This window comes from Patella vulgata, chromosome 4, assembly GCF_932274485.2.
Source record: "Patella vulgata chromosome 4, xgPatVulg1.2, whole genome shotgun sequence".
Lineage (NCBI taxonomy): Eukaryota > Metazoa > Mollusca > Gastropoda > Patellidae > Patella > Patella vulgata.
In genome coordinates, this window is record NC_065882.2 from 64,355,737 (window position 1) to 64,369,769 (window position 14,033).

The following is a 14,033-nucleotide window of genomic DNA, read 5'->3' on the forward strand; positions in this document are numbered from 1 at the left end:
TGGCAGCCGCTAGTTATTTTTATAAATTTGTATTGTTTTGAATGAGAGAAATTGAGCACGACTTAAAACAAGGAGTTTTTAAAATTTAGTAGTTCAATGAAAGACGTATTAATTAATGGATATCATCAATATAATCAGTATATCTATCATGTAAATCACTAGACAGTTTATCTAGAATAGACTAAGACGTAATTCTATACCATTATATGTATATCTTAATAATAAGTCATAAAGGTCAAAGATTCATATCTAATAATATACGAAATGTTGTGTTTCTTCTGTAGGTGGGGCTGGCTCGGGTTTAATTGTGGTAGTACATTTGGTATTTCCGGATTGAAGTGGAAGTTAGCAGCAAGGTAACAAAGCTATTGACGGAAAAAATATTATATAAATTCCAATGTCGGCCAAATCATGTTAGCAGAGCAAAAGGGTCATTAAAAAATGGACTACAAAATGAGCTGTTTTTAATCATTTGAAGGTGTAAATTTTTTTAATGATGTCATAGAACCCCCGTCAAAAGTTTCATTCTTTACTCAAGAAGTAAACTATTCTGGTGGAAATCCACCTTTAAACGCTTTAAACGATTGAATTTAACCAAAGGCGTCAAACTGGTATGAATGTTGAAAACCATTTACTAAAATGCTCGTATGGCGAACTGTGTATGCCTGAAACTGCTCTAGTTCCAGGCTCAAAGGGAGGAACTAGTGTCGTTTGGTGTAGTATCCAGTAACGGTAACTCTGGTCCTATGTAGAATATAAATCGAATGAATTTAACCAAAAGCGTCAAACTGGTATGAATGTTGAAAAACATTTAATAAAATGCCCGTTTGGCGAACTGTGTATACCCAAAACTACGTTAGTTACAAGCTCAAAGAGAGGCTCGACTATCGTTCGATGTAGTATCTAGTAACGGTAACTCTGGTCCTATAAAATAAGCAAATGGGCTTAACATTCCCATCCTTTTTTGTTTGTTTGTTTTGGGGTTTTTTTCTTGTTTTTTTTTTTGTAAAGAAAAAAAGAACACAATATAGGTCACATCTTTCCACGATGTATGTTTTTGGTTTTTGTTTTAACTTGCGGGGGTGGGGGCATATGGTTAATGCGTGCGCGTTATAGCAAAAGATCGGTCATTGAGTCGAGTCATTGAGTTTCTATTCCCCGCTTGTACGTGACAAGGAGTAGGGTCGCCTTCCAACCTCGTGGGTTTTCTCCTGGTCCTGCGGTTTCCTCCCACGGCTAAAGACCCCTACGCGCCAGCGAATTATTGAAATAAAACTGAACCATATTTTAGTTTGTGTCGAGTGGACGTTAAACCCCATTTCTCTCTCTTTTTTTGTTTTAACTTGAGTAATCAGACCATTGATACTAATGTATGTTAGAGTCATTGATGGCTATACTAATTTATCATTAAGAGATATATTTAATTTATGGCCCAGAAATGGTGACATATAGCCCTAATTTACTGTTATCATTCCATATCATCGAAATAAAAAACTTCCAGTAAGTCCCAAGAAATTGTATATCATTTTATCTTTAAATATATTCATATTTTTTTTTGGAAGTAGGGCTACTAGTCCAGGAGCCCAGGGGGTCAACCTAGCTGAAAAGTGTAACAATTTTTAGGTTTGGAATACCACACCCACCACCAGAAACCCGGCAGACTTACATTCTGATGATACCAGATATAAATGCATTGATATAATATAGGAGACAATTGGTACTCTCGCTCTATACTAATATGGCTGAATTTAAAGTCTTTGGGCGGCATTTGAGGGATTTTGTCAACATTTTAGCATCCTCTGCTGAGATGTGGCACAAAGAAGCTAACGCCACCTATAATCGTTTAAGGGGCCTATTTTTAATACGATTGAATACGATTGAAAGTATTTTTATTTTCAAAATTAAATGTTAAATAATCAATTTGAGTACATTCTAGCGTAGAACAAAGCTGAAAAAAGGCAACTGGTGCACAAAGAATTTAATTAGCCGTATTAAAGGGATCAAATCTGCAATTCTTCGATTACATATGAACCAGTTAACGCATCCAGTTAAACGAAAAGCTGACTATAACACCAGAATAACAAGAGATTCGTGCTATACATCAGTTTTAGGTTCGGTTTAATTGGTAATTCAGTTAAAGTATTATAGTTTCAAGAAACTATCAAATTGTTTATGTTGCGGGACTTAGAAAACTGTATTATGTTCTTTTAAAAATGACTAATGATAAATTAGTTTGTCTGAAGATGTAAGTCAAATTTTATGCCAAGCGATGTGAGCATGGGAGGACGAAACCTGTCAATATTCAGGGTCCCGCGACCTTCCCGCCAGAGTTTTGCCCTCTTTATCTAAAAACCTTGTGATCCCGATAGAAGTTTTTAAAGAAGCCTTTTTCAAATTTGGTTTGAAGCATTGAGGTCTTCCGTTCCAAGGGTACACCCTTTGCCGAAACACTTGTGATCGTGATAGAGGCTACAGTTTTTAACATATCTTTTTCGAATTTGTTGTGAGGACGACCCATGTCGCAAGGCCCGTAACTAGGGGCGCGCAGGGGGTGGGGGCTTTGCCCCCGTGCAAAAAGTTTGCCCCCCCCCCCCGTGAAAACATTTTCAACCATAAAAACCCTTAGATTTTCTTTGCCGTCAATTTTACAGCACCCCTGAGAACACTTTCCGCCCCCCCCCCCCCCCTCGTTGCTCTGAGCTAGTTACGTTCCTGCATGTCGCTATTCAGCATTCTGTGACCTAGGGGTCATCTGTGACCTAGGGATCATGAGACGTTGAACCCTACCTGTATTAAAATTTCCTCAACCTTTTGTTCCAAAGTTTTTTTTTATTTAAACAATATTTTATTCATTTAAATTTACAAAATTTATAAAATAAATATAGGATACGATAACAAGCTTTATCAGCTTATATAAAATCGCTTCCTTAAAACGGATCTTTAACAGATTTGCAGCTGGCAGTCATAATATTAACACAAATATACAATATAAAACATATTATGTACAATTTAGATGATAATTTAGGATTTCTTAAAGGGACATTCTCACGGGCGGGGGGGGGGGGGGGATACTAAAATTTATATTTTATTTAACGATTACATCTTTGATTCTTTGTTAACGTCGAGGGTTTTTTTGTTTTCATAGTTTGTGCTTCATTTATTTATATGTTTTGTTCCAACATGTTCAATTTATGTTTTGATTGCTTTTGTTCAGTAAGATTATTAATTTGTCGTCTTCATCATAATATTAAGTTTAATGGAACTGAACCGCATATACTTAAATCGTTATAAGGCTTATGTCAGTCGGAAAAAAAGTAACCATTCAGTAATTATGACATTATAAGCTTCATTTAAAGGACAATATTGGTGCCAGTCATTATCACATATGTGATAGAACTGATTAAACACGTTCCAAATATTATTTTATCACAGAGATCTTTGCTAGGATAGATGAGTAATCAATGTTTCAACAATAGGAAGTGACGAACGCAAAAGCAAAACACGAGTTATCCCTCTATTATAACTGATTGAAGTGACGGATGATAACAGATACATGGGCGAATTTCTGCTTACTAATAATTCCTTCGAAGACCAAAAGTTGTTGCATGGGACTGTGAAAGGATATCTGACAATTTATAAACAAAATTGACTGTCAGTAGATAAGAGAACGTGAAAGAAATATAGAAAAAGTCCGTGCATTACCATGTTTTTATAAGTATATTTTTCTCGTGTTCTCTTATCTAATGACATTCAATTACTTTTTTGAATTGTCAAATATACTCTTACAGTCTCATATAACAACTATTGGTCTCCGAAGGAATTTTTAGTGAGCAGAAATTCGCCCATGTATCTATTATCACCCGTCACTTCAGCCAGTTATATAGACGGATAACTCGTGTTTTCCTTTTGCGTTCGTCCCTTCCTATTGTTGAAACATTGATTACTCATCTATCGTAGCAACGATCTCTGTGATGAAATAATATTTGGAACGTGTTTAACCAGTTCTATCACATTTATTTGAAATTTGGTGTGAAGCATTGGGGTCATAAGAAGCACAACGTTATAGTTGTTCAGCTTTCCTCAGCCTTTTCCGTGCCCCCCCCCCCCGCCTCGGAGGCGATAGCGGCTGTAGTTACTGACAGCTATTTTCAGTTTTGTGTGAAGCATTGGGGTCATGCGGGGACGGATATTATTAATGTTCAGCTTTCTGCGACCTTCCACCCCTCAACAATTGGCTTGTGACCGCGATGGAGGCTGTAGTTTATAATAGATTTAGTTTCAATTTAGGTGTGAAGAATTGAGGTCATTATAATGACCAGTTATATCACATGTGTAATATAGGTGGACACCAACATTCTCCTGTAGGAGTTTTGTAACGGTTATATGGCCATTAATTACATGTTTTAGTATGCTACGTCAAGTATGTATATCTCACGATTTCATTGATCAATCTCATACAAACTTTAGGGCAAAACATGACCATGCTGCTCACTATGTAGTAAAAAGTGTTCAAACCAACGAAAATTTAGGGTAACGTTGGAAGCCGTTCAATGGGGAAATTAATGATGGTCTGGCGCCATTCGGCGTCCCGGAGATATGCCGACGTTTTCAAAAACATGTGAACGCGATAAATTTTGGAGTGAACCTTTGGTTCATGAGGGGGCAAACTCGTAAAAAGGGCATTCTTGTCAACAAAATAGAGGCTCCAGTGTTTAACGGTGGTTTTTCAAGCTTGACACGATGGAGATAAGATTTCTGGAAGACATAGAGTATCCTTGAGCTATTGTATTTTTTTCGAGAACAAGTTGTTGTGTGGACGTATTATAATACTGACGTCCATTTCTAGTCACAGACTATTTGACTCTAACACAAAGCTCTAACATTTTCCTAGAGGCATTATTCTCACTACAGATAAAATAGTTGAAATTATTAAAAACAAATAATTGAAACATTTGTACGTACAAACATACAATCTGTCAAAAATTAAAATTCAGTCCAGACCAGTAATATATTTTAACACACTGAATTTTGTTTTACATGTGTTAAAACCTTTCCTAACACATTGATTGTTCATGAAACTGTGTATTTATATAGGTGCTTGTTACGATTTAATAGCTTGATTAAAATAGTTAAAAATAGTGAGTATAACTAGTCCCGAACTCGAAGTCGTCCCATCTATCATTGTGTTGAAGAAGGCTTCCGCAGTATCCATACGAAAGGGATTGGACGATTACAAGAGAAAGTAGATATATAAGAAATTGATATTAGTCAGATATATAATCTGGAAATTTTAAATAATTAATCTCCATTAAATGGAATATATCGGTCAATGTGTTAATAGAATTTGAATTTTTTATTGGAATAATTAGCTGCTCCCTATTTTATCTTTAGCACGAGAAGCATTATCAAAGATACCTTTGTGATTAGTTATTAGACAGGAATTTACTTGTGTTGCAGACATATAAACTTTATAACCGTATATGATTAGCAAATATGTGTCATTAGAGAAATTGATGACTTTTCTAATTTATTATTAATAGAAGTATTTGATTTATTGCCCAGTAATGGCGACATAGTCCAATTTTCCTGATATCATTCAAGATCATCAAAATAAAAACTTCTAATAATCATGTGTCAGTAAGTCCCGGAAGATTGTATATGATTTTTATTTTATCTTTAATCTTTTTATATCTTCACATTAATTTTGTAAGTAGGACTACTGATATGGCGGAAATTAAATTAGTCGCATTAAAGGGAAACAATCGGCATTGCTCCGATTAGATTCCAGTAATTTCCGGCCTATTTCTGGGCAAATCATTACGGCATCAACGAGAGTTAACTAGTTCAATGAAATTTCGTACTTTATAGCATTTTCTTAAATTATGTTAGATTTCGACTTGCAGTTGAACCATAAGATATGCAATTAATAGTCCAAAATCGTTGCATGTCAACTGAATATGTCCGATCACACGACTTGTTCCAATAATTTAAGGGGAACGAGAAAGTCCAGTTCAAAGGTCAACCAATGATATGATTATCAGTTTTAGTAAATTTATGTTATTTTATGTTAAAATCTAAGCTTATAATTGTAGATCTGCTGTATCAACTATATCTGCCTCGATGGCTGGGGGTTTTGTCGGATTATTATCAAGGTTAGTTATCATTTCAATGATAAAATATATTCTATGACACCTTTTATTATTTCCGTCAGGCCAGTTTAGATTTGACAAGTTGACCAACGTCGGTGCGAGTTGGAAACTAATGAAATGTTAAAGGGTCATTATCTTCTTTTTAAAGTCTCAAATTCCTGTCCGAACCAAGCGCCTGTTGCACAATTGATATACAGTTTTCTATAGACTATTACGGGTGACTGTGGCCTAAACGGTCAGTCAAGTATTAAATGACAAGATATTGTTAAGATTTGTATGAGAACAGACGTCAAGCAAAAACAACCTTGCGGGAAACATTTTGAACAACAATAGTTTGCAAAGTACATATTAAGAGATTTTCTCCAATCTATGTATAGATAATTAAAACATTGGACTTCAATAGAAGATACCATAAAAATAGAAAACTAAATTAACGATAAACAACTGGCCTATGTTATAAATGAAGAAATCCGAACTAATCACAAAGTACAAAGAACAAAGAAATGTTGGTTTTCGATCAATTGTTATTTGTTTCTTAAATAAATAATGTCTGTTAAATTGTGTGTTCTAGCTATATTGTGAAGAAAAGAACTTTTAACGTGGCCTACTTAATTAATGGTATTTTAGGTGGTCTTGTTGGTATAACAGGTAAGAGTAGATTTCTACGCCTACATTTATACCTATATTATCTTCGTCTTAGTTCGTGTAAGCACTCCAAAACTCAGAGACCTTGATGGATTTCTTTTTAAAATAATGTTCATGTCAATTATAGGTTGTCAGCCGATTTGTAACTAAATGAAATGAAATAAGATGGGGTTTGACGTCCTGCTTCGATTTGTAAGACAAGGAACTTACGACGAATAGTGAACAACCAATTGGAGAGTCTAGAGCACAAGTGATCTAACAACCAACTAAAATGGTTGGTAGTTAGATCACTTGTGCTCTTGACCCTCCAATTGTGATTCAAGCAATACGCGATTCTCCTCCCTAGAGCTCCATGTGATATTTGGGTAAAAAAAACAGTCAATAAGATAATTAAAAATTTAATCTGATTTCTAAACTAATTGCACAGGGATTCGCGAGCGGCTATAACGTTAGTATGTCTTCGTGTGTCAGAGCTATATAATCGTAAAAGAATGTTGTGAATGTCGGCTTATTTCCTTATCTTTTTATACTAGGCAAAGTGTTATTCTTTGATTAAAGGAAGCCACTCAGTGAAAAAGACGTTTAGACATGGCAAGGTTTGGGTGCGTTTGGAAAAGTGGACAATGAAATATTTATGAAACATTTTCTTTTTATTTCGCTAGCCCGGAGGTCCAATGTTCGATGCCGATGTTGACCTAGAACGTTCATCGTGATTTTTCGGCGTGGTTCCCCCTGTCAGGAGTGCAGGACAGGGGGCATGACAAGAGATAACGTATAGTCGTTCGGATAGGACATAAAGCCAAGTTCCCGTATAAAAGAACCCTTGGCATTTGGGATTCTATATCAAAGTAGTCCGTAGCGCTGATGTCCGAGCAAATTTTCCCTTATAACCCAGTCGTAGTATAGTATAGGACGTTAAACCTCATTTTATTTCAAATATGTTTCAGCTACGTGTGCCATGGTACATCCTTATGAAGGTTTCATTATCGGAATGATAGGAAGTTTGGTAACTTTAATCGGTGTGGCTACACTCGATAGATGTAAAGTTGATGACCCCGTTGGTAAGATAAGAAATTGAGTTGTCAGCCCCCGTGTTTTTGTTGGGGGTTTTGGGGTTTTTTTTATATGAATAAATAAAACAGATGTGTTGATGCAACTGATTGATGGATTGTACTCTGCAATAATTGACATAAAGCACCTAGTTCATTGATAGGTTGCGTAGATGATGAAATAGCATGATGAAATCTATTATCGTTGGGGCGTTAGGTCATTAAAACTAAACTCGTCGAAAATTATCACTTCAGTTAAATTTTATAAACATCTTAGCATTTGTTAATATACTTAGTTCATTTTGAGACTATAGCTAGTTTCAGTCACCCAACCGGGGCTATGGTCAATATTTGACGAAAAGTTACATTGCCCATGCGTAACCGGAAGTTTGTTTTTGATGTGGTTGATTATCCAGTATTATTTGCCAATAATTCATGCATTATTATAAACAAACATGAATCAGAGAGAGAGAGAAATGGGGTTTAACGTCCACTCGACACAACTAGGTCATTTCGGGACTAACATATGGTTTAATTTTATTTCAATAATTCGCTTGCGCGTAGAGGTCTTTAGCAGTGGGAGGAAACCGGAGTGCCCGGAGGAAACCCACGAGGTTGAGAAGGCGCCCCTATCTCCATGCCACATACGCTCACACCAGGGCTCGAAACCACAGCCGCAAGCCAGAGGTGACCGGCCAGCCAGAGGTCGAAGCGCGGCACTCTAGACCACTAGGCCATCCCAACCCCCAAACATGAATCATGACGACGAATTAGGATTTATTAAGAAATACATGGCCATGGTCCATGAAGACAGGAATTTTACAATAAAAGTTTTTAAGAGTGTTGGATATTCAACTGGCAATGTAAATGGATTTTCTGAAATGGCAATCTTAAATTAATTTCATGGGCGTCCACATCTTGTTTTAGGACTAGTTACCTCACTTAGACTTTGTTCGTGATAATGTAAAAGACTGGGTAATCTAGCCAATGATCTATTATTCTTAAATGCTGATAACACGTCTAGACTAATATTCGAAGAGTGTTTGTCTGGATGATAGAGACTAGACTACAGCATGCTCTTATTATTTGACATATAAAAATCACGTGCTTACTTTCTAAAGAAATCTCCCGGGAAGTGTCTGTGTTTCACCGGGCCTGTAATTTATGTTTAATTTTTGCATAATTAATGTTTTGATAGGTTGTGTAGGAACGCATGCACTTGGTGGTATTTGGAGTATGCTGGCAGGTGGACTGTTTTCCAGAAGAGACACATTTGCATCTGAACTAGATCTTCATGCTGTCCATAATGGTGCATTTAACGTAAGAGTACTTATAAATAAATTATTGGAAGAACTAAAACACAGACGTGGTATATACGATGACTGTAGAGGCTTCTGTCTGTGTGTCTGAAATAGCTTTATTTAACGTCCGCATCCACCGAAGTGATATCGCAGACAGCTTTTGTTTGACTTTGGTGATATTTATATGGCTTGGCTGTTTTTATATACTATTCAAAAAAAGTAGGGGATATTTGATTTTGGGGGCATAATACTAAAATATGCAAATGACTACGAAAAAAGTCACTATAGAACCTAACAGAAGAAACATTTCCAGTTACATGTGACGCCCAAACGCACCAATAGCTACCGCATGGAATGCAGGTGATGCTTGGGATCATCATGGGGGTCCAACCCAAGATTTGCACGACTCTGACTTTGAATGTTACAGTCATTGTGGCATTGAATTCCAGGGTGGAAACATCAGTTTAATTGTTTTAGTGACCAGAAAACAAATTTTGATATGCGTCGGCTTACCCAAAATGAAAGGTTACGTGCCCTTGGCATGCTACAGATCGGCACAACACAGGCGGTTGTGGCGCGGACGATGAATGTTTCTCAGTCTGTCATAAACAGGCTATGGTCCAGATACCGTGATACACAATCTGTACAGGACAGACCACGCTCAGGTCGACCAAGGGCGACAACTCAAGCCCAGGATCGATTTATCCGTACCTTGGCCTTGAGAAATCGTGTCATCACAGCAAATCAGATCAGCGCTCGTCTTCAAACAGACACTGGTGTGAGAGTGAGTGGCCAGACGATTCGGAATCGACTGCATAGGGGTCACCTTCGCGCCCGACGTCCTCGCGTGATCCCTTGTTTGAGAGATCATCACATTCAGGCAAGACGTCGTTGGTGTAGGGATCGTCAATACTGGGATAATCGACGCTGGAGCAATGTGATGTTTTCAGATGAGTCAAGGTTCACTGTTGATTTTTTGGACAGACGTAGGAGGGTGTGGCGTCGTCGAAACGAGCGCTTCCAAGACGTTAACGTCATCAGACATGATCGATTTGGGGGTGGTTCTGTTATGGTGTGGGGAGGCATCACTGTTGCTGGAAGAACGGCTTTACATGTTGTTGCAGGGCGTGTTACAGGCCAGTACTACCGGGACAACATCTTGGCAGTCCATGTTGTGCCGTTCGCACGACGTCATGGCCGCCGTTTCATCTTCCAGGATGACAACGCAAGATGTCACAGGGCCAGGATCGTTACAGGTTACCTCCAACAACAGAACATCACCACATTACCTTGGCCAGCACTGAGTCCCGACCTCTCCCCCATCGAGCATGTCTGGGACATGCTTGGACAGAGGTTACGTCAACGTCAACAACGTCCTGCCAATGTCCAAGAACTTGCTGCTTCGTTGCAACAGGAATGGGACAATCTGGACCAAAATGACCTTAGACGTCTCATTAGGAGTATGCCACGTCGGATCAATGCTTGTTTGGCAAACAGAGGAGGATTTACCCGTTACTGACTTGGTTGTGATGCTGTGGTAACTTTGCTGTTTGACCCCGGGTATCATTTTACCCTTATAATGGTCAGTCTGTGCCTTACTTAGTCTAACGATCATTTGGAATAAATCGATGAATGTGAACTTCATTTCATTTTGTCATTTGTTTCTTCGTCAATTTCATTAGGTGACTTTAATAACACTTAAAAATCAAATATCCCCTACTTTTTATAGAATATTTCTAAACAAGTAGATCACATTGTGTTTCGACGAATCAATATGAAGACATTTTGTGCCGCGGTGGGATTTGCCGTCCAGGTTTGTCAGACGTTATGCCATTGGTTCAGTTATTATAGGCTATGTTGCTATTATACGCCAATAAGAGACGCATCTGAGATGTATATTCCCCCCCCCCCAAAAAAAAAAAAAAAAAAACTTCACTCGCCAAAATTTGATTGGCTTTAATTTTATTAAGTATAGATTCATACATATTTGGCTCCTCAAGAAGCCACACGCCGAAATTTGATGGACTACAGAATACTACGTGTAAATATATAGATAGAACTCAATGACCATTGAATACCGCTCGGGTTATTCAATGGTTCAAGAGAGTGTATCCCTGCGCAAGTATTCCACGAGCGATAGCGGCAGGGATAAACTCGAGTGAACCATTGAATAACCCGTGCGGTATTCAATGGTCATTGGGTTCTGTTTTTATTCTATAACTACATGCAAATCTCAAAATACACTGTACTATCTAGATTATCATAAAAAAATCATTACTACTATCGTTAAAATTCATCATAGGTTCCGCCCTTTTTTCTTTCTTTTTAACAAAAATTGTGGTTGCCTAGTTGTGACGTCATTACAGTTTGACGTAGTTCTGTAAGTGACGTCATTTTGGACAAAAGTAGTACGTTTTCAAGTCATTGAATATAACTATAGGTTATTCAATGGCCATTGAATACAACTATAGGTTATTCAATGGCTGTATTCAATGGCTGTATTCGGTGATATTTGCTTGTATTTGCATGTAGTTATAGAATAAATTTGGTTAAGCCGTTCTTAGAGCAAACTGCGTTCCGGGGTATACTGACTACAGGGTGACGAATATTTAGTTGCTCTTGTGAGTGAAGCCAAGAGTTGTCAATGGAAAATAGAATTTAAGCATTTTTACAGCAAAATACACCCAGAACGGCAAAGTTCGTTCTCTAGACTTAAGTAGGATGTCTCAGCTGATAACAAAGGACAACACGGTAAATCACTTTAACGACAAAAAGGATTAAAAATCGCATAAATGATCCGCAGTAGGGCTAACGACCTATGTTCTCTCGCGGTAAATAAATTTAACAGTAAAGATGATTCAAAGGCTCACACATTTGTTGTTGTAGGGTTTACTACCCTCCCCAGACCACCAGCTACGTACTGTAGCTCGTCCTTAATTTAGCGCTGCCTGTTGTAGCTACTATCCTTACTGATGCACACTCACAAAATGACACTGGATCTATATACAATCGTTGAAATTGGTCGTACGAAATCATTGAAATCGGACTAATCCAATCGTTGGAATCAGTGTAATTAAATATTGAATTCTGTGTGCTCCTCCTCTGGTCAGCCTACTTATTCATTTAGAAGTTTTGAATTGTATTTCAGAATGGTGGGTTCCATCAGTTAGGCGTGCAGTGTATAGCAGTATTAGCAATTGTAGGATGGACATTAGTCACGTCTTTCATATTTTTAAAAAGTATCCAGTTAGTTTTGGGACTTCGTATTCCTCTTGAAGAGGAGAAGCTCGGTGCTGACCTCGTGGAACATGGGATAGGAAACTACATTTACGATAAAGCCAATAAAAAGTTGATAGAGTTGGAAATCAGTCCCGATGAAGAAATGGAACAACACATTTACAATTCCAGAATATCGCGAAGACGATCTACTCATACGTTAGGTAAACACACAGAAGCTATTTCTGCCTTAGCGGCCTTGACAATGGCAAACTTCACACATGCTGAGCAATCCTCACCAGTAAGTGAAAAGAAAGTGACATCGAAATTAGGACGAATGTTTAGAAGAATGAAGATACTTAATTTAAAAACAAAGAAAAAAGCAACCCGAGACGTTAAAGTTCAACTGGAAAGTTCACAAATTATGCAAAATGGATTTCAATCCCCATCTCCCATTGGAAATCATAACCATGGTTTCGAAAATGGAACAGTCCCATCTGCTGTTAATGGCAGAATTCGAGATGAACGAAATGATCACAGACTAATTACTGTTAGTGAATATGAAAATGATGGCGATGATTTGCTCAACCAGGAGCCAAGATATTTCTCTCAAATGACATACATCTAAAACTGTGTGCTAATGTTTTGTTTATTGTTTTGACTAGTATGGAAACCGATGTGGGTGAACGTATTGCGCGATTGTTTACCTCATTTTAAAGATATGTTCCTACTTTGTAGTTTAAAATTTAGACACCGTTGCCGTCCAATTAAATGTGATAAACTATATATATATATATATATAAATCGACAGAAGATTACTTATCAATAAACTTGCACATTTGGAATTTTTTGTTATAGCATGTATATCTGTGTTTAATACATTTGGACCATGGTCAAAGACCTGAGAATATAAAATCTACTGTACCAATTGGCTCAAATATTATGTACAGTCGCGGGCCATAATAAAAGTTAGGAGTAATCTTAAGAATAATTTCATTCATATTTTATTAACATTTTTACTCGAATCAGCCATTCTGACACCGGTGTGGCACTTTGGGCCACTTCCTTGCTCACGGGACTTCAGAGAAAAGGCATAAGTTATCGTGGTCTATAACTTTGAGCAAAACTATTAAATAATAGTTCTTATGTATACGATAGACAAATTTATGAAAGTTATTGAGCACTTTGTCACAATCATTATTACTTTTTATTAGGTTTTTCAGCCTGGTATTGATCGTCAATAGTTTCTGGCGGAGATTCCCCTTGATTACGAAATTATGTTAAACTACCGAACAGGTGATTATGAAATTTATCGGTCGTGGTCACATTTTCGGGCTTAACCGGGTCTGGTCCTGACGTAGTGCAAGGAAACTGAACCATCCACGTGCACAAAAGTCGACAGAGCCTTTTCAATCATTTTCAGCACGCCAAACGGGTCTCTTTTTGCAGTCGTGGTGCGGATTCGCCCACTCTGTGCTTGGAGTATGAAAAATGGCTATCAAAGCAAAAATGCGAGCTTGGTGGTGGATCAGCTACGTGAGCGATCGTATGATTCTAAATTTGTATATAACGATCAATTGCTCTAAGTTGTAAAGTCTGATCTGTATCCTGTACAAGCTCTTTAGCGTTTGTAGGTTACTGTTCGTACACTAAAGAAAGTGCTGATGTTTTAT

The 14,033-nt window shown here is 37.5% G+C and overlaps 1 protein-coding gene across 1 annotated transcript; it reads left to right on the plus strand.

Annotated features, from left to right (window-relative positions):
* The first annotated feature begins 270 nt into the window (after positions 1-270).
* LOC126818767 (uncharacterized) lies at positions 271-13,097 on the plus strand. The gene is made up of 5 exons (XM_050546327.2): positions 271-356; positions 6,093-6,152; positions 6,721-6,797; positions 9,042-9,163; positions 12,293-13,097. Exons 2-5 carry the CDS (start codon positions 6,121-6,123, stop codon positions 12,986-12,988), a joined length of 927 nt encoding a protein of 308 aa, XP_050402284.2. The 5' UTR covers positions 271-356; positions 6,093-6,120; the 3' UTR covers positions 12,989-13,097.
* Positions 13,098-14,033: the final 936 nt, after the last annotated feature.

Bases quoted from the DNA above. Each gene is read 5' to 3' on its own strand.
- LOC126818767 (XM_050546327.2), top strand. From the start codon at position 6,121: ATGGCTGGGGGTTTTGTCGGATTATTATCAAG. The intron at 6,798-9,041 runs GTAAGAGTAGAT...ATGTTTTGATAG, and splicing joins TGGTCTTGTTGGTATAACAG to GTTGTGTAGGAACGCATGCA. The intron at 9,164-12,292 runs GTAAGAGTACTT...ATTGTATTTCAG, and splicing joins TCCATAATGGTGCATTTAAC to AATGGTGGGTTCCATCAGTT.